Source organism: Neopelma chrysocephalum, unplaced genomic scaffold, assembly GCF_003984885.1.
Source record: "Neopelma chrysocephalum unplaced genomic scaffold, ASM398488v2 Primary Assembly neopelma1_59, whole genome shotgun sequence".
Classification (NCBI taxonomy): Eukaryota; Metazoa; Chordata; class Aves; order Passeriformes; family Pipridae; genus Neopelma; species Neopelma chrysocephalum.
The window spans coordinates 18,853,662-18,874,734 of record NW_020897714.1 but is presented as its reverse complement, the minus strand read 5'-3'; the positions used below and the strand labels follow the sequence as shown (position 1 = coordinate 18,874,734).

Below are 21,073 nucleotides of genomic sequence, written 5' to 3'. Positions count from 1 at the left end.
ATTCATTTGCAGCCTGGAGCAGATCAGTACCCTTCCCAAAGCTGGCTCAGCTACACCTGTCCAGCCCATCAGACATCAGACATCCTCAGCCTGTTCATTCAGGCAGCAGCAAATCCCTCCAGCTTGGGCAGCAAGGAAGTGGAGAGCAGGGGCAAGGGTACTGCCACCTTCCCTTGGACCAGGCTCTCCATTACATAATTTTTTACTCTGCTCTCCTCCCCCCCAGGCTACAGTGCCCCGATGTTTGCTGTCACACATCGGTTTCACTTTAGGCTGGCAAGGTACTTTTCAATTAGAGCAGAAGCATAAAATAATCAGGACTATTTGCCTGTAGTCCTGTGCAAGGGACACAGACTTGGAGGTGCTAAGCCAAATAATTCAGTCCAAACCTCACTGCCTCCCCTGCCTCACTTTCCCTGAGTAGGGTTTGCTGTGGAAATGTCAGAGTAATGGGTAACCTGACTGGAATGTACCAGCAGATAAGTGAGGTGAGGTAAAGAGGAAAGTTGGAGGAGACACTCCCTTATCTATGGCAGGAATGCTGGCTGGGGGCACACCTGTGCTGCCCTCCCCACACCACCTAACTTTTAATTATGCTCTCTTGTGGCGCAAAATGCCACATCACTCACATCCATGCTTTTCTCCCCATTCTTCTATCCCTCCCTCCCAAAAGCTCAGGTGCAGGAAGAAATGGAGCACTGTGAAGAGATTACACAACCATTTCCCAAGCAATCATATAGTGACCTCCTCCTCCTCCTCCTCCTCCTCCTCCTGAACCCCACCTACAGCCTGCTTTGGTTTATCTACTACCCATTCAACCCCACATCCTCTTCTGACCCAGAAAGCACTTGGCATTATCTGGGAGCTATTTCCATCCAACAAGGACTCTTTTTCTGTTAGTGGGAAAACCTTAGGCTTTGACAGTGGCTTACACAGAAGCAGACCCAAAGATCTCAGAGAAGACAAAGCAGATGGAGCAAGCAGTGTTCCACTGGCTTGGTCTTTTATTAGGGCTGGGAAGTGGCACCCATCAGCTCAGCTTGAAGGAGGTGATCTTGAAGCCTCCCATGATGTTCATGTAGTTGATCTTGCGGTAGCTGTGCCGGTTGGGGAAACACACTTCATGCCCATCTGGTAGTTTCACACGGAATTTGTCTGTCAGCATTTCAATGAGGAACTGAGAAAGGGAATTGAGGACAAGGAGGGTATTCAGAGGTCAGCATCTAAGCAAAAGACCTGATTGAGAGGGTCAAACCTGTTCACTATAACCTTAATCAAGGTGCTGGGGGTTGAGCTGAGGGTGATTCAGGAAATGAGAAGTTGATATCAAGGGTCTAAGCTGGTATACAAACTATGATTTGGGGACAGGATCTCTCCTGAGACTTTTTCACCTGAGATTGTAAACTCAGAGCAGCTAAACCCAAGTATGTCTTTACATGTCTTTATGGAATGTATATGTATATGTACACATGGAATGTATATGCCACTGTACTGCTCTGAACAAGGCAGATTAAACCTGACCCCCCAATGCCCTCAGCAGCTCACTGGGGCCTGGAAAAAGGAACTTTACTGATAAACACGCACAAGCAGACAGGATGAGAATGCATCACTGATCATTGCAAACCAAAGGGAGTGTTCTCCAAAGCTATCATCTCACTACCCCCTCCCCAAGAGCCCATCATGCCTGAGGAAACAAGCTTTCTCTCCACAGCAACGGAAACTGGACTTCTCCTAAATGCAGCCCTGTCAACAACTTGGGACATCAGATGGGGTGAGACAGCAACTAGGACAGTATCCCTGGCAGGAGAAGAGAGAGGACAGATTGGCAGCGTGGATCCAGGAGTAATGAGGACAGAAGAGCTGATGGAGAGGTTTTTGGACTTTGCTCCAAACTCTAGGTTGCCTTAAAGCCTGTGTTTACACAGGAGGGAAGTAGGGAGAGAAATAAGGTAGAGAGCAGAAAGATACTGCTCCTTGGAGACTCCTTCATACATGCCCCTGGTACACTCACCTGATGGGCAGGTAGGGGGGTCAGGAAGCACTTACAAAGCCCAAGACAGACAGGGCTCACACAAAGTTCCCAGAAGCAGCTGGGATTTTGAAGGAGGAGTGGAAATGACAATCAGGACCAAAACCCAGAGGATGACAGGCTGTTGTGAGGAAGCATGAAGTATTTGATGGGACTGGGAAAACTAGGGTATGGGAATCTGCTAACCAGGGGTTTCCCCCCACCACATGCACACCCCCCAACACCCAGGACACACTCCTCACCTTGACAGTGCATCCCCTGAAGAAAGAGAAGTGGCTGTCACGATGCTCTTTCTGCCACACATTGGAGCACTTGGAGTTACAGACAATGACAGACTCATTGAAGCGGGGATTGAAGTGAAGTGCCAGATCTTTCAAGCTGGAGCCAAGATTGATGCTGAAGCTGTGGATGAACAGGAGGAAGGTCAGCAGCATGCACAGGAGAGGGTCTTGGAAGACTTGAGATCCAACACACATCTCTGCAATTCCCCCATCAACGTGGCAGGTGGTGGCATAGGGGTTCCCCTAACACAGATATGCTCACACATTTTGTATCTGGTGACCTTGGAAAACCACCTACCTCTACAGCCCACCTTCAATCCTGGTAAGTCAAGGTGGTTTCTTTGTACTTACCCAGGAGTATCAGCAGATATTTTGCCCTTGATCTTCAGGGTGTTCCCAGGCTTCATATCGAGGTTTAAGATTTCAAATGGATCCTAAGGCAGAGAAGAATAATCTGTGAGGCTCCTTCAGCCATTCTTCCTCAGCCCCCATAAGTGAGAGGCTGCTGCTTAGAGAAGGTGCCCCAGCCAGGTGAACATCTACTGCTCTCAGCTGGTACTCCTTTCATGGCCAAAACTCCTCCATGCTGGAGGTCTTGCATGAGCTTCTCTCACAGTGAGGGAAGAGTGGGCCGAGTGAAGCCCACGAGAGAGAAAATGCATCAGAGAGAGAGGAGATGAAAACAGGCTTGTCCTCAGCAGAAGGAAAGGAAAGCATGACAGCAGAGGTACAAAGAGAGTTAAAGCAGAGGGGCACTACACAGGGTTTGGTGGAAAGTCAGTGTTGCCCAAGAAATGAAAGTGGTGAGAGTGGCTGTGACCTCTCACTCAGCCTTGCTGAGTTGAGGACCCTGGGTGACAGAGGACAGGAGTAGCAGCCCTTACAGACATCTTCCTCAGAGGGCAGAGTAACCAGGTAGGGAGGCAGTTTAGCCCAGAAATGCTTTGCACAGAGAACCTAACACCCCTAAACTTCCTTGTGGCTTACACATTAACATGCCCCTTGCCTCTGCAAAGCTCCAATGGCTGCTATTAAGCCAGAAGACTTTGATCCAAAGAAAAAGCTTCCTTATGTACACTTCTCATTAGGGACTTCAGGAGATTTAACCAATTCCCAGCCTCCTTGGTGGGCTCCCAGTGGAAGGACTATCATGCACAACCCCTAGAGGTGCTACTTCAGACACCACACAGGACAGGCATCTTCCCAGCTGGTCATGGAGGTGTGACCACAGTGTTCAGTCCTTTTCTGTGTGTAACAGCTCAGCCAAAAGAAGCATCCCAGCTCCTTCCTTTTGTGGCAGGGGCAGCTCCCAAAATCCACACCAGTACACCAAAATGGTCTACACCATCCTTCCCCACAGTGCTCTGAGGAAGGGCTCAAAGGGGCTTGGAGGAGAGGACAACCAACACATGCCCTGTAGATGGTACAAACTATGAACAGTCCTTTGCAGGAGTGACATAGTGGCATCCCAGCTCCTTCCCTTCTTGTGGCTCTAGATTCAGCCTCAGCTGGATGGATTGCAACAGCAACATGTGGGACTCTGCAACCTCCCATCCAAGCCCCATCAAGACCTAAATCTTTTAGCCTGAGAAGCGATGTTCATAACGTCCAACAGCCCCATCCTCCCTCACCCTGAGACATGGGAATATTGTCCTTACAGAGGAGTATCACCCCTGCTGTCTTCTTCCCAGGTAAAAGCTATGATATGAGTCAATAGACAGTATCACAGACTTGTAAGTCTCCAAAAGTCAAGCGGAAAAAGGAGAAGAAGGAGAAGGTCAAGGCTCAGGAGACCAGCAGTCTCTCAGCCCCCGTCTACAGCCCTGCAGAGAGCAGCTGAGTGCAGTCATCCTGCTGATGCACAGCCAGCTGGTAGACAGCTTCTGCCCTTCCCCAAAACATCCTGAACCGAGGAGAAGTGCTGATAAGCACTCCTTCCCCGGAGGTGTTTCCTAGGAGCAGGGGGGTCATAAAACCCAGCAGGCTTGGGGAATTTGTTTGCTATTGAGGACACTGAAACCATCGGTGAAATCTCCCTGGGCTGATTGTGGAACCAGCAGGAACAGGTGCTGGTGATGGTGTTTTCTGCCATTGGGTCTCTTTACCATCACATTCTTGTGCCCATGACACACCTGTACGCACCTTCACATCACCCTGCTCCCCTGCAGCCATCCCAGGGAGAACACAACTGAAACCTTGTTTCCTCTGTGGTTTGTGCATAGGCACCCATGACTTTTTTCCTGAAACAAATTTTGCATATACTGCAAAGTCATTAACCCTTTCCTTATACTACCCCGTGACTAAATATCAATCAGTGGTCATTGTCTTCAATCGTTGTCTTTGTCCACAGTGGTGATGTGCACGTAGCAGACAGAGGGAGAAAAGATGGATGAAGCAGAAGGGATAATGCAAGAAATCGTACATTGAACAACTGCAATTCCAATCATTTGTCCACCAAGTAAATCTAATTAACAACATCATTCCAATTCACACTAACCATGAGCCCCAGCCCATGAGTCTCAGTGATCAGACTACACACATTAAACAAGAGTTGGGGCTCCAACCTTTAAACCAGTCATTAGGTTTCATGGATTGGAACAATTCTGCAGTTTGGTCAGCTGTTTCTTTCCTTTTGTCTCGAGCTTCCTCAAAGGAAGTAGCAGCATTATAAATTGTAATACAACATTCAGTATCTGTTAAATTTAACATTCCACATACACCTTGTTCTTTAAGTAATAACTTCTCTAATGCTAACCGGTTTTGTAAAGCTATTTTTGACACTTCTTGGACTTGCAAGTTAACTCCTCAAAAAAGATACCTTGTCCACTTGCCATATTATGTTTTCTAATGCCCACTGATGTTATCTGATAACTAGATAAGGTGTAAAAATTATCTTAAATCCCAAAGCTAACTTTTGTCCTACCATATAATAATCTGCGGCATGTATATCAATGATCCATTCTCAGCTGTGCTCAGGAGAACTCAGCTCTCATCATGTCCTTCCCACCAATAAATAATGACAGACACGATTTGGGCAAAAGGATAGGAGTACTATCCCGCATCTTAGACCAGCGTGCTGAGTTAGGCTTAACCGCAAGTCAAAACTTTCCATCAAAACATCCTCAAGCTAATCCAAGTGGTGCAAGATAGCTGCTCATCCTACAAGTCCGGGTGTTGTTACAGTCCATCAAGTACATTTGGGGAGGTGACAGGATCAGAATGTTCTTTTATGGGTAGTAGGTGCAAGGGATTCCAGAATACTGAACCCATTGGATGTGGGCCCAATGCGTCTTGAAATTAGCCACAGAATTACACAGCAGGTCTTGATTTTTGAATCCCATAGAGGGGTATCCCCAACAGGTACACATGCCATGTATTAAAACACATATCGAAAAATCTATAGGTAATACTCCTGCCCTGCTGGGTACTTCTACACACCACAAAAATAACTTTTAAATATATGGTGCTTCATAATAATCCAGTTGTTTTAGCAGATGAAAAATGGGATCAAAAGGGAAATATTGACAAGGAATCCTATTAGTTGGGGATTTGGGACATCCCTGGTAATAGCGGACTTCCCCTGATCATCCCAGGTAGGTCAATCTCTTCAGAGTTTAGTGAGGAGATGGCTTCCGGATGTGATGCAAAATATGTATCACTAAGTCTCACTTGGTGTGGGAACCAGGGGCATTCAACAACCGCAGATATTCCCTCAATTAATAGGTAATGGGCCCTCCATTTCAAAGGTAATTTACTCTCTAACCACCAAGGGGTAGGTACCAGAATATAAGATCATTTCCGTAGTTGGGGTTCACTTAAATTGACTGGTAGATCATGAGTGTTACAAAAAATCTTGGGCCCTACTCTGCTGATGTAGGAAAAGCTACACTTATTCCTTGGTCTGTTCGATTCAAAAGACGCACAAATCCCAAAACTAGTTCCCACGTGAGGTTGATAGAATTAGCACTTCCGTCCCCTGGGGTTGATTTCCCCGTTTCAGCAGCGGACATATATAATCATATACATAACAGCACAAACATGCTAGCATCATAACTATTCCTACTAATAGAAAAACAAAACATATTATGGCATAAACTACAGCAGGAATTCCCTCTTCCTCCTTTTGGCACCTGGACTTTACCTTTAAAAGATCAAATAAACAACTCGGCTCAGCTTTGAACCAGTTCAAAAGGATGGAATAATCCACTGAGTATTCATTTTATGTTCCTTATTGTGATCATCTGCAGCTATCCAGGCATACTTATTCAGTGGACTTTTTAAAATCAGTAGCATTTTGGTACTGATGATGGGAAAATTGAATGGCTGGTTAAACTGCACAGTAATTCGTTTTTTATTTGGGGAGTAAGGATTTACTATCTGTAGGATATCCCAGGTATTCCACAGTCTTCGTAAGAATACCCATTGGAAGGGGGTCTTCTACAGATTTAGGCAAAAGCAAGCAAGCAGTAATCACTTATTTTCATTAAGTATAAACATATTAAACCAAGGCATATCTTTCCAACACAGGTTATAAATGCCACACTTGTTAACCTTAATTACTTAATTAAATTTGTAAACAAAACTTACGGATACATACACAAATTAAAATCCCCAAAATATACTACACATAAAAGCAAACAATCCCTGTGGACGCTTGGAGTTGGTATAAGAGAATCTTCATTGTGATTTCTAACATGCAGGATACCTATAACCTGGAAAAACCATAGAACAGAATTGCTTGATCTCTGTCTAACCAGTGCACAGTGGGTTAAAAGGAGGGCACTATCCATCTGATACTAATTTGATGGACTTTTCAAGAAGTATCTTTTACTTCCCAAGGGTAACGCAGAAAGCTTTAATTTTGTGACCAACCCATCAATACCTGCAGCAAGGGGTATCTAATCAAATCATGGTTTAGATTTTGGCTTTGGTGTGGTGGTATAAATTTGACATACTCACTAGTGGGTTTCAGCTGTCTTCCCAGAGGTCACTCCAACCCATCCTATATGGCACTCATAATTCACTATTTCCTGGACTAATTCATACCGAGTAGGTATGTGAATTTGGTCTCTAGGTGGTTTTGCTGCTGCTGCAGCAACTTTCATGATCTTGGGCATCAGATACAAATATTTTCAGGCTATCTGGAAGGCCACAAAGGAGAGGAGTTAATCTGGCCAGATTGATGGGAGCTACTATAGGGGATCGCCTTAATTGACATACATTGTTTGAATACAATGTATTCATACATTGTTTGAATACATGCTGCCTTTTGCACAGAGGCTGCCAGATCTGAGAATCCTGTAGTCTTAACAGCAGTAGGCTTTCCTCTGTCCTGTGGGTCTATGCCCCCAGCCCAATAAGCAGGTCCGGCAGTTAATGAGTAGTTATGGTTACCTGGAGTAGTAGTTAAAAATACTTCTGCCTCTCCTTCACTCAGCAAGATTTGGTCTCTGCCTGTAAGGGAAACTCACCACACATACTCAGGTTCTGATTTCCCTGGACACTTGGAATATTTTTCCCTCAATTTACCTAACTCTGTGGGGGACCAGGGAACAGTATGAACAGTAGTGAGGGCTTCTCCCTCCCCCTCACCATCAGTTTCAGTTTTAATTAAAGGCCGAACTTTTACTAGTGTTGGGATAGGGTCAAGGTCTTCCTCTAAATCATCAGCATTGTACCAAATGTCCCCATCCCATGTTTTGAGATCCTCACAGCATGCCACCCTACGGATGTGCTGGACTGAATTAGAGGATGATTCGTGTGGGATTTTATCAAGTAATTTACCTAGATTTTCCTGCAGCTGTTTTTCTCATCGTTCAGTCCCAGCCAGTAGTTTTTCTAATTGCTCATTTTTATTTAGAAAAATGTCTACTAGTTTTTCCAATTTCTCCCATGTCTATTTCTCAATAGACAATGATGTTTTAAGAACCTAATTTTCTGACTTCAAAGTCATATATTCTACATCTGCATCTCTTTCAGGTGGCGCGGAGCTTTTGATTTCATTTTGCATGCAAGATAAACCAGCTACCAAAACTGCACAAATAACTTACCTTTAATGAGTAACTTACCTTTTCCTCTTCCTATTTTTCATTCGGCAGGCAAACTAGTAAAGTGATCAGCTATTGCCTGTACATTATCTCAATTAGTTTGTGCCTATTCCAACCCCAGGGGAGAGGGGTGACTATCAAACTTCTCCAGGAGAGAGAGTAAAACATTAGGCTTACACTGGTCACCCTGGGTAAACATTTTTCTTCAGTTTCCCTCAGAGGCAGACAATCTGTGCCTGCCAGGCAGCAGAAAGCAGTCTCTCTCACAGGGAGACAATTTGTAACAGTAAAAGTTTGGTCAATCTGCTTCAGAGAGAGACAGTGCCCACCAGGCAGGAAGAAGAACAGTAAAAGTTCGGAACTGTTAAACAGCACTTTGGGTCAGAGAACAGTACATCCTGTCTGTGATGCCAATTAAAATGTTATGCTTTGATGTTAAAGTCCTCTGCCCAAATTAAGGTGCAAATGAGCCCAAATGCCAGTTCAACAATGCCAACTTTATTTTACAAAATTAATTGTACAGGGAAAAGAGAGAGAAAGAGAGAGAGGGAGAAGGGGAGAGATAGTCTAAGTAGAAGATAGTCACCCCCATGGATCCAGCAGCGTCCCGTTGGTCCTTCAGTGCCCTGGGCTTCTTGGTAGTGGGGTCCCAACTGGTTCACTCCGAGTCATTTTTATGCAGTCCCTTATATGGCTGAAAAGCGAAGGTACAAGTGACTTCCAGTTCCTCATTCACACGAGAGACAAGAGCAGGCATGGTTTCGGTGCTTGTCCAGGATCTATTCTGGGGGTTGTGCAAGAAAAGTACCCCAAAAATCAAGTGTCCTACCGGTGACCCCACTTACTGCACTTGTGCAATTATTCACTTGTTACATCACATACCACAGTGAAACTTTGACGTGAAAAGTAGGGCCAGAACCAAAATCTTGTTTCCTTTGTGATTTGTGCATAGGCACCCATGCCTTTTTTTCTGCACCAAGTTTCACCACCATGCCTCTTTAAGGCATATATTGCAAATATTATTATCCCTTTCCTTACAGCTGCCCAGGAGGGAGAGCAGTATGTGTCTTTTACTTTGTCCAGTTCTGGGCTCCTCAGTACAAGAGAGTCATGGAGCTTCTGGAGCAGGTCCAGTGGAGGGCTACTAAGAAGACTAGGGAAGTGAAGCATCTCTCTTACAAGGAAAGGCTGAGGGGACAAGGCCTGTTCATCCTTGAGAAGAGATGACTGACAGGGGACCTCATCGATGTGTATAAATATCTTAAGGGGCATGCCAAGAGGATGGAGCCAGGCTCTTCTTGGTGGTGCCAACCAATAGGACAAGAGACAATGGGTAAAAACTGATGCACAGGAAGTTCCACCTGAATGTGAGGAAGAACTTCTTTGCTGTCTGGGTGACCACACCCTGGAACGGGTCACCCAGAGAGGTCGTGGACTCTCCCTGACTGGAGATATTCAAGAACCATCTAGACATGATCCTGTGCCATGTGCACTAGGATGGTCCTGCTTGAGGAGGGAGGTTGGACCAGATGATCCCCTGTGGTACCTTCCAACCTGACCCATTCTATGATTTTGTCTGAGGGATGAGGAAAACTACCCATGCAGAGAGTTATGCGCAGAGCCACGAGTACCACAGATGTGAGAATACACCAAAAGGGAGATGAGCAGGAAAGAGACATGAGCTTCTCAGAGAGGGGCCATGAGATTTTATCAAGATTACATTAACCCCCTTCTTACAATGCTCAGCAGGGGCGTTCACCCCCCTTTTATTTGCCACTGGGAACAATAGTGGGAAACCAGGCAGCAACTCTGCCAGCGCTGGCAACTTCCTTCATCTGCTGAGTTGACCGTCCACATTGTCAGACACCAGCCCTGTGCTGATGGCCTCTCTCATGCAGGGGGTATGTGCTCCCCACATAGGAAGGGGATGAGAATTTAGGGACCCCAGAAGAGCCAAAATTCTCCATTGCAGTTGGAGGTGGCAAGTGGGATGATGAAAGGAGGGTGGCGGGGGCAGGTTGATACTTCCCTGCTGACACTGCAAAGCAGAAAGCCTGCGGAAACAATGATAGCATGGGAATGTAAATCCCAAAGAAAGAGGAAATCCGGCTAAAGAGCATCTGCAAAAGAGGTGGAGGGTCTGTGCAGTAAGGAAAACATAAACAATAGCTGTGGAAGCTGGCAGCCACTGGTGCAAAGGATCCAGGAACCCTTCACCCCCCAGAGAGATGATCCTATAATAGGGTACCAAACTGGGAGTGCCCCTCCAGGGCCCCACAGATGTTCAACCTGGCCAGAGGGCAGTTGGCCTGTACTAGTGTGGGACACCCATGTTCACACCACGGACACCAGAGGAGGATTTGCTGCATTTCCAGAGGGATGGCAGAGACCAAACAAGTAGTCACTTAGTGCGAGGGTGGGGGCATATGCAACCCAAGGGAAAGATGAGTTTCAAATAGGAAGCAGGTCTGCAATTTTGTGGAGAAAACAAAGAAAAGCCAAAACCACATTTTAAGGAGGGAAGAGATTAATTGCAATCATCTTGGCTTTCAGCCAGAAGGGTGGCAGGGCAGGTCCTCTGCAGAGGATTTTCACCCCATAAAATGCAGCAGCTCTATTTGCAGAGGTCCCATACGATAGATTTCGGTGTTAACAGTCCTTCCCAGCCTTCCTGCTAGGTCCTAAGGAGATCTCAGGCCACCAGGAGCATTCATGGGATCTCAGGATCCTTGGGATCCTCCAGACAGCAGTACCTCATGTACCATAGCCTAGAGCTGCCACTTCTACCACAGGGCACCCACACAGCTGTTGAGAACAGATTGAATGCCACCCTCCCCAGCAGGCTGCCAAGATCCTCAGCAGCATCATTGCTGGCAGCAGTATTTATTTTGGTTTCTCACTCGGGCAGGAGATAAGCCAGCTAGGTATGAAGCCCTGAGGAAAACCACGGGTTTCCCCACTTCCCAGCCAAAGTAGCCAAACTGCCTCAGCTGTCAGAGGTTTCTCAGGGCCTTTTGTGGCAGGGGCAGCCCCCAAAATCCACACCAGCACACCAAAATTGTCCCTACCATCTCTCCCAATGGTGTTCTGAGGAAGGGCTGCAAGAGGCTCAGAGGGGAAGGCAGCCAACACATTCTCTCTAGACAGCATGAGCTATGAACAGTCCCCTGCAGGACCAACATGGGTCATCACCAGATGTGAAGCTCAGTCCAGAAGGAATGAGGAAGAGAGGGAAAGGCAAGGCAGCCATGCCAGGTGCATGGATGTATGTGCCACTGACCCCACATCAAACCAAGCTCTGCAAAAAGAGGAAAGAGATCGCCTTAATACCCCCATGGAAGGCTGTGATTTCAGCTCAGTACTAATTTGAAACCAAAGCAGCACTGGAGGACAACAATGTTGCAGAGGGGATAAGGTGCCTGTCCCATATTGCACTCAAGGCACCAGGGAGCCTGTGCTTTGGACCAGGCATCAGCATCTGCTCAAGGCAAAGGGAACTGGAGAGACCAACCATGCATTCTTTCTTGGAGTAGCAGCTGCTCACACTGCTATTATTTCCTACAGCTTCATATAATTTGTACTCCACAGCAAGCTATTGTCCCTTTCCACTGGCTATTTATTTCCTTGAATAGCCTCTGGGGAAAGATTTCAGTGCAGGAGTAAAGAAAAAAGAAAGACTCCACACAATAAATATCAAGTAGTGACCTGATTTAAACTGTGTTCTCTGACCTCATCTGGACCCTGGTTGTGGTTCCTCCCAGCAGTTGTGATTAAGCCCTGTTTCTGCCTTGGTGTCCCTCATTCATGAGGCCTAGAGGGTGAATGTCCCCTACCTTAGAGGACTGTGGGGTGGATTTTCAGCAACCAGGGCTCAGGACACAACTGAGAAGCTTCCACCACCTCCTGATGGAGATGCTCAGTCCTCCAGCTTCCAGTCACAGAAATTCCCAGATAGGTTTGACAGAACTGATTTCCCCTTTAGTCAAGAGGTGTTGGTTCGCCTCTCAGCAGACAGTGCTGCAACCTTCAGCCAACCAATCCCTAAGCTCTGAAAGCCAGCCAGTTTCCTAACGGAGGAAGACCAAGAGAACAAAGTGTACTTACCTTAGCCAAACTGAGGTAAGCAAGAGACTGAGTAAGCAGGTCTGTGGATCTGAAGGGTGTGTACAGGAGAGGACCATCCAGGAGATGTAGGAGAAGCCAAAGCAATGATGAGCACAAGGAAACTAGTGCCCATGAGCACTAAGCTCCTGCCTAAGAGGTTGACCAGAGAGGGGCTGCTCCTTTAGGGAAAGCACTGAAGCCTCTGGATTCAGATCAAGTAAAATGGGAAGGAATAAAGGACTGGAAGAGAATCTTCTGTCACCCCTCCTGCCCCAGCTACCTGACAGTGGGAAGTATGGAAGTAGCATCCATGCTCTGAACCTGGAGGCAAAAGATTAGAGGCCGTCAGCATCCAGTAGGCTCTCCACAAACATCATCCCCCTTCAGCCGTAGGGTGCAATTTCTCTTCCTTAGGATACGGGGAATAAGGAGGAGAAAGGAAAAAGCTAGCTAAAGAACTAAAATGTGGAAAAAAACCCACACCTTTCTTCAGGGCTAGGGGCAGCAGCGAAAGAGGGAACCTGCACCAAGAAAGCAGATCAAGAGCACAGGGAACAGACTCCATCAGACTCCATCTCTCTCTTCACCCTATCAGAAAGGTGGTGGTGCAAGCGTGACTGGCATCTCCCATCTCCATGGGGAGTTCAAATGTGTTCTGCTGGATGGTTTCCATCCCCATAGCCAAGTTATGTCCTTATACCTTTGCAGGGAACCTCTCCCTCAGGCAGCTCTGAAGTCTGTGGCAACATTTTTGTGTGGTACAAGTTGTGCATGAGGAAGGGGAGAAAGGTGGTTCGTTTGCAAGGAAGCTGGTTCATAAGGCACCAGGGCCATGTCATCAACCCAAGCAGACAGATGAGTCATGTCTTCTGAGTCCCCAGCTTGCCTGAGGGGCAGGAGAATGAACAGAACTGGCACAGGGTGGGGAAGGGAGGTCAGAGGACTGATTACATGCCACCCAGTTCCATTTCCAGACTTCATTTCTCTAATTCTTTCACTCATGGGTGCATGCCAGGAATGTGGGTTGTGGGAAAGGCTTTCAAAAACATGCCTGAAGATAAAAATGCACTTGTGTTGAAAGCTTCCCTACTGGCAAAGAGAAAATGTATAGAAGGCTCACAGCTTCCCCCTCTCTGCAACTTTTGGGATCTCCCAGCTTTACCCAGATCTTCTAGATGAGATATTATTAGCTTACGAGAGAAAGATCTTCCAAAGAGCTCTCCACAAAGGATCGGCTTCATGAAGTCTTATGCTCCACTTGCATCTTGCACTCAAAGATTAACATCTCCAACAGTTTTATCTTACCATTGAGTAAGGCAGATAGCAGCTCCCTCATCTTGCACATGACAAAATTGAGGTACAGACACCCACGTTCACATCCAAAGCCAACTCTTCTTTGCAAACCTCTGCAAGAACCTAAAAGGATGCTGTGGTCCCCTAGCTGATACAGCTGGAGTATGAGAGATGCTGATCTCTGGTCACACCATTTACTACCAGCAGGAGGTACTGAGGCATTCAGTGCCTCTGGAAAAAATTAGCCCTTGGGTGGCTCCAATTAAGTCTGAAAACCAGAGGCATTCAAAGAACAGAAGCCTTCCAACAGTGGAAGCCGGGGGACTTCCGAGATGCTCCAAGCCCAACTTTGCTGACTGCAAGGAGACCATTTCCCACAACAGAGACAGCATGAGACCAGTTGGCTGGAACTAGAATAAGCAAAATATTGTACCATACACAAACGGTCCACAGGGACCTCCCTGCTCTGAGCTCCAAGCAGCCATCCTGGATTCAACCCCACAGGACAGCAAAGGCATGAAGTGAGAGTGACTGCCGAGCCCCTGCGCACAGCACTCCATCCCACACAGGGAGAACAAGGCTGCTGGCACTGCATGACTCGCTTTGAGTGTGTTTCTCACGGGTTCCAGTGCTGAGCTCAGGCAGGTTGGACAACTATGAAGACTTACAGGAATCTTTCAGACAAGCAGAATCCATCTGAGTCACACGCATAAGGCACAATGCCAAGGGTGGCTCTTCCACTGGAAAAAAAAAGAGAGAGAGAGAGAAAGAAATGCTAAGGGATAAATAGCAAGTTTTGAAAAGCCACAAGAATTAACAGCTCATGGGCTGGAAAGAATGGGAGGGAAAACAAAAAGAAAAAGTCTGTTCTCCCATGCTCACGTCACTAAAGCCAAGTATCTCTCATCCCCAGTGGGAAGCAGCAAGCCACCTTACCACACATCAGCTTTGAGAGGGTCTGAACAGGCAACCTACCCTGAATCTAAGGCCATGGCTGAGGTCTACAGAAGAAGAGGTTGTCAGGTCAAAACTATGTTTCTCCAAAATCAGCTTGAACAAACTCCCTTTGATGGCCCTGCAAAATGAAATAGTAAAAACCAAACCAGATGAAAATGGGAAAGAAAAGCTGCCAAAAAAAAGGGAATCCAAATCCCCAAATGATTGACTCAGTGCAGGAAATGGGCATCTAAAGAGGGAACTGCAGGCATCTAAAGGAGACCTAAGAAAAGATCAGGCCCAGACGAAGGACTCTGTATTCCTTTCCTCACACTTTCCAGAGAGAAGGGCACCAGAAATATTCAAACCCATGGACCTTCAGAGCAACATACAGGGAAGAGAACTGAGCCTGACCTGCTGCAGGAGCTCCAAGCACAACCAATGTCTAGAGGAGGTTCCAGCTCCCACCGGTGCAGGGAATGTTAAATTACTTTTTCCCTGCTTCCCAGTGAGGAGTTACATCCATAGTCTTGCTTAGAGTTGCCACTAGGTGAAGGAGCTTTCAAAGCCAGCATTAGAGCCCAGAGATCTTTCATCTCCTCAAGGTACCACAAGGAGCAGGCAGCAGCTGCTTGCAGATGCTTTGCACTGTTGGGACACCTGGTCTCCCTTTCCAGCACTATACTGGGCACTAAGGGACACCCCATCCTATACAGGCATCCTGTCCCTTCTCTGGACTGTGCCCATGAACCTCTACCCCTTTTCTGACCCACGTAGCCAGTAGTACATAAGCCCTCACTTGACCACAGTGAATATTCATTCCCAACAGTTTGGGAATAAACTGTTGCCAGACTGTTTGGTCTCTCTGGTTCTCTTTCCATTCCTTCCAGTGTGTAGCTTTTTCTGCTGTCCTTTTATTCCTCACCACTGGCCAGAACCTGCCTGTGTCTCTGGCTGCCCCCAGGTTTCCTTGTGCCACTCCTCTCCCCCCCCAAAAGCCCCCAGTAGCAGAGCAAACACCAGGCTTTAATTGCAGTCAGATTCCTGGATGGAGAATGGTTGCTCCAGAGAGGGGAAAAGAGTATTAGAAACTAAATGCTTTGAATGCAATTCACCCCAGACTAATCTTATCATATCCCAGGCTGAATAGCCTGAAACACATTGCCAACAGACTTGCCAAGCCAGGGGATCTGATAAGGACAATGTGAGGATGACAGGCAACTGCCAGGCAAGTTCCCCTCTGCAGGCAGATAGCTTATCTCTTCTGTCAAGATGGGACACACATCCACATCTGCTGCTCAACAGCGGGAAAAGGCTAGTGGAGACCTGCTTTCTGCTCCTGAACATGCACGTAGCACTCCTAACAAGAACATCCCTGAGGAACATCTCTATTACTCACTCAGCCTCATTAGGGAAGGGGTGGAAATCTTTCCTGTACAGCTTTGTCAGAGACACAGCTCCCCAGAGGACCGGCTCAGGATGAGCTGAAGAGTGCCTCGCACTAGCTCTGGACACCAGCAAGTGGCTGCTTGGCTGCAGGAGCAGCACAACAGCAAGACAGCAGAGGGAAGAAGTCTAATAGCCCACTCTGGAATCACACTGTGACACCAGTTTTAACCCCATCAACTCCCAGTGCACATCCTCCTCCGGAAATTCAGCCAGAGTGCTGCTGCAGGGAAGCAAGCTACTCAAGATGCAAAGCTACTCTGTTTGAGGAGGGACACGGAAAGAGAAGCAGCCTCTGATGGGAACATCTCCTCCTTCTGCATAGAGGAGAGGGATTGGGCTGCAAATCAGAGACAGCAAAGATGCAACATGGTTGCGTCAAGACCCATATGCAAACAGTGCCTTCGAAATGCCGCTGAGCTGAAGGGAACAGTGTTGGCTTGAACACAGCCCCTCCAGGTAACTACAAAGCAGAGGTTGGTCAAACACCCCCAGAGGTGTTCACCTGATCCTTCTCCTAGCTGGGGGACATGTCTGTCAGCAACACATTAAATGGGGGATACACGAGCTCTGCCCCCATTCTGCTTCCTGAGTTCCCAAACCTGATGTAGTTTGGGGTGGCAGGGAAACTAGGACAGAGGTGTGCATGCACAGGAAGTTCTTGCAGAATCACATGCTCCATAGGCTCCTTGTCCTGCCTGCTCAAGGCAGGAGAGCCAGAGGGGCAAATTCAACATGTCTGTGTGTCCAGGCCTATCTAATCCCCTGCATCCAGGAGCTGTCCCCCACACCCACATGACCTCATGTAATTGGGCAATGTTTTCTCATAGCATCTCTCCCACCCCTCATGGCAGTAGGTCAAATACAGTGATCCATAGCATGGGGTGTAGGACACTGAGTCACAACCCAGTGTTAAGCTGTAACCAGCAGACAGAGCATTAGCATTTCCCAGTTTCAGTCTGGCGCACACACTCCCATCCCACACACTCACCTACGACCTGTTGCATGACATTTCCCATCTTCGAAGAGGGAAACAGTGGAAAATTAGGGGGTAAATACACAGGCTGCAGGCAACTGTACTTCAAAAGCCTGCCTTCTGAGAGACCTGGGTTTACAGGGTTTAGCTGTTTCACTCTTGGCCCCAAAAGCAAGGAGCAGAACGCAGCTCCCATTCATGGGGTTAAATGCATCGTGACAACAAGGCTCTGGTGGGAACAGTCCCCAGTCCACCCTGTCCCCCAGCTGTGCCTGGGTGCTGTGGCACTGCTAGCTAGCACTGCCCAAAACCAAGGCAGGGAGGTTGCTAACAACTGCACAGCATGAGCCAACATCCTGAGGCAGTGCTCAGGCCCAGCCATGCTCCTGTAGTGCTTACTAGGGCAGATGAAACCAGAGGGACTAAAAAGGAGCCTATGAAAAGCCAGGTCCTTGGGAAATCTGCGTATGCAGGCTCTACATCTCCCTCCTCCTCCTCTTGGGTCACAGTTTTCTTTTCATTCCTAGCTCCACGTCCACCATGCCCTAGCACTGGGATCGCTCTGCCCTGCTGATTCTCACCATCACCAAAAGCTAAGGGCAGAAGTTGGCTGCAGTGCCAAGCGGCAGAGACTGAGCAGACTGGATGGAGGGAGAGCGCCACCGGACTGCCTCCTCTTGCTGTTTCGCAGTCCCAACTTAAGCCAGCACTGAAGTTTCCTAGGGAACTTGAGGCAGCTGCAGCCAAAGCAGGATTGCTGGCAATGAGGGATTTTCAAGCCCAGGCCAAAACCCATCTATTCAAACTCACCAGCTGCCACACTTGAGCCAGCTGCACAGCTGAGTACACGTGCATTCGGCACTGGGGCACCCTGCAGCAGGAATACCTCCTCCCTGCGCCACGTTGTGAAAGAGAGGCTGCACACGGCTGCGCCTCTGAGCTCCCCGGGCAGCTGCTACACTAAATATCCCCAGCAAACACTAAGTCACACTTTGCTGTCACCGCAATGCAGGGATGTATTCATCATCCAGGCTGGGGGATTTGCCACAGCTGGGCTCCCCAATTTGCTTCAGGATGCCTAGTTTCCTGTTGCCAGTCTCTGCTCAGATCATGCTTGGATGCCCCTGAGAAATGACTTGGCAATAGGATTTTTCTCCTTCTCCCTCCTGCTGTTCTTTAGAGCCAAACTATATCTCAGCAAAATTCATGCTCTTAAACTACTTTTTTTTCCCCAATACTTGTGCTTTCTAATGATGCCCCTTCCATCTGTTAGCAACAGCACAGCAAGTGAGGGCTAGAGCAAGAACGGGTGAATCTGTTCGCGTTTTCTAGTGCCTGTGTTGACTCCTGAGTCCCGAGTGCACAGTATCGGTAGCGGATCTGTTCCAGTCTGGAGCTGATCTCATCAGCAGTGCTGTGAATAACTCCACCGAGGCTCCCCCTTGCGGGCTCAGGGCCTGCAGTGCTCACTTCAGTCCCATAAACTTAAGCAGCTGTCTCTAACCTGGCAGGTCTTCCTCTCCCTGTTCAGGTTTTGGCTCACCATCTACATAACCTATCAGCTCCCAAGACATGGCTATGACTAGGGCTTCCATTCTGTCAGTTTTATTTCATCAATGCCTGCTGCCAATAGTGTTCCTCGGCAGCAAAAGCATTCCCACGTTCTCAGAGCATCCCCTGAATGTCCTGGACTCTCTTGGGAAGAAGCTTTCAGCAACAGCAAACCCATCTGAGCCTTCCCCAGGGTGTAAGGAGGCACTTTCACTCCCCATAGTGTCCAGAAGGGCACTGCTGCCAGCTCGGTCAAGGGATCGAGACACCCCTTGAGCTGCCCAGTTTGGAAGAACTCAAACTCCAGGAAGCAGCGAGCTGCACAGCTCACCTCTAACTCTAGTATTTGCTTCTCTCACTTGTCTTGCTGAGCCAGTTGCTCTAATGACAGAATCAACATGGAAAGGAAATTTGGTTTACCGAGGTCAAGGCAATTCCCCGAAGGAAGCAAATGCAATTACCTCCACGCTAACGACCAGGGAAACTGAGGCAGTGAGCATAGCTGAGCATTTCCCTGAGTCTTGCTCCAAGACATGCCTAATTGCAGAGATCTAGCCAGCAAGTTTTCAGATCCCTTATCCAGCATTCTGTTTCCTCATTCTGCTCCTGTAGTTGTAGAAGGACGCCTTTGATCACATGGGACAAGTCTTCCTACAGCTGAAAGGGAAACTGCTGAAAGAAATGGAAGGGAGCAATCCTGGTGGATGACTGCATACCACAAGAAAGTGCTGCATATGAAGGAAAGGAGACATTTCCTATTAGATTAAAGGAGCTCAAACCTGCTCTCCCTCTAGAGAAGTATGCAACTCTATACTTGTCTCTCTAATTGTAACCCTCCACTGGGAGAGATGCTTGAAAGTATTGCAAAAGTATGGAGATTAGCCAAGGTCAAGGAATGGCAGGGCTGTAAATCCAGAGGATTGCATAAAGAGGTGCATAGTCCGAGCTGATGTCAGAAGAGGTGCTGCCAGCCTGTTCCAAGAGAGAGTAGCAGAGTTAAAACTGAGCCGACCCCCCAGGAACTGGCTGCTGCAGTCAGCCACAGCAGGAAAACAAGAAAAGGGAACTAAAGATGACGGTACCAAGCTTCAGGAAAGTGAAAGGTCTCTGGCAGAACGCCTTGCCAAAGAGAGAGGAATGTGACGGGGGGAAAGGGAAGCTCACGTCACGGGTCAGAGCCGACAATCCAGCAGGAAACACACAAAAGCTCTCGCTGCCCCACACAAGCCCATCTGAAAAACATCGCAGGGTTTACATAAACACACACGGCAGAGAAACCAAACAAACCCTGGGACAGAGCAGGGGGTGCCAGCGTGGTTCTGGCTGGCTGAAGACGAGCTGGTGGATGGAAAACCCCTCTCCCAGGCGACCCGGCCACTCCTGCGAGGCCACCTTCCCTTCCCGAAGGACTTGGGAGTTGGTTTGCTCAGCGATTCACCTCGAGTGCACGGGCAGCAAGAGCGTTTGCTGAGCCCGGCTACTCAGGCAGGCACTCCCCTGCCTTCTAGTGCCCTCTGCGGGCGGCTGCTGCAGGGCCTGCCCAACCTAGGATCTGCATCCCTCTGCTGAACCTGGGACCCGCACCCCTCTGTCCCCGTGAGCTGTGCTCATCCAGGCCTCTGGCTTGGCGTCATCACTTTCCTCCACAACTGGCTACAAGCTAATTATAGTTCCAGTACTTTCCCTCTGGAGCGGTGTTAATTACCACATGGAGCACCTCACGCCGTCCAAACCTAGTTGGAAATTCCAGCTGTCGGTAAAAATAAATCGAGGGAAGTGAGAAAGCTTCTTCCTCACAACATCTAACCACTGTTACAGGGAGCAAAATTCAAGACTCCAATCTCTCTTTCTTCTTCAGTTGCACTTAGGGTCCTTGTTGTATGAAAAGCAGATGTAATCAAAGGGGAAAGAGACTCCTAAATCTATGAGAAATAAAGGCAAGGTCGCTGCTGACAGGACTGTTGTGCACGAGTTCACTCGCCATTGTTTGCAACCAGCTGAAAAGTGGGTGCAGCCTTCCATTCATCCCGGATTCAGCTAACTACTGGGTGTTGCCAAAGGGAGGAAAACAAACAAGCTTGAGACTCAGACAGACCGAAACCTGAGCAAAGGGGCTGTGTAAAACACCAGCCTGCTAAACTCCTCCTTCAGAGGCATCGCTGTGGGGGATGGAGAAGAGACATGCATGCCTTCTATGCAGATCGTACATGACCTGGAGGGCTCCTAAAGATGACTTCAGGATTCTCAGAAAAATCAAAGAGGTAGTACTGACAGGCAAGGTTGACTCATAAGATTAAAATAACCCGTGTTCAACGTGCCTGAACAGAGCAGAGGGAAGGATGTTGCAATTTTCTATGAAAGGTGCTTAAAAAGGGCTTTGTGATGCAAGGCAGTAACAGTTAAAAAAAGA

The 21,073-nt window shown here is 47.9% G+C and overlaps 1 protein-coding gene across 4 annotated transcripts; it reads right to left on the bottom strand.

The window, feature by feature from the left end:
- Positions 1 to 971: 971 nt before the first annotated feature.
- LGALS2 (galectin 2) lies at positions 972 to 20,163 on the bottom strand. 4 transcript variants are annotated; one of them, XM_027680285.1, is made up of 7 exons: positions 19,951 to 20,163; positions 14,730 to 14,829; positions 14,423 to 14,494; positions 8,944 to 9,051; positions 2,662 to 2,744; positions 2,272 to 2,431; positions 972 to 1,177 (listed from the first exon to the last, which is right to left on the bottom strand). In XM_027680285.1, the coding sequence occupies exons 4-7, from the start codon at positions 8,947 to 8,949 to the stop codon at positions 1,031 to 1,033; spliced, it is 396 nt and encodes a 131-aa protein (XP_027536086.1). In that variant the 5' UTR covers positions 8,950 to 9,051; positions 14,423 to 14,494; positions 14,730 to 14,829; positions 19,951 to 20,163; the 3' UTR covers positions 972 to 1,030. The 4 variants fall into 4 exon arrangements, with proteins under 4 accessions (XP_027536086.1, XP_027536085.1, XP_027536087.1 ...); XM_027680284.1 differs by lacking the exon at positions 14,730 to 14,829; XM_027680286.1 differs by lacking the exons at positions 14,423 to 14,494; positions 14,730 to 14,829.
- Between the last annotated feature and the right edge of the window lie 910 nt (positions 20,164 to 21,073).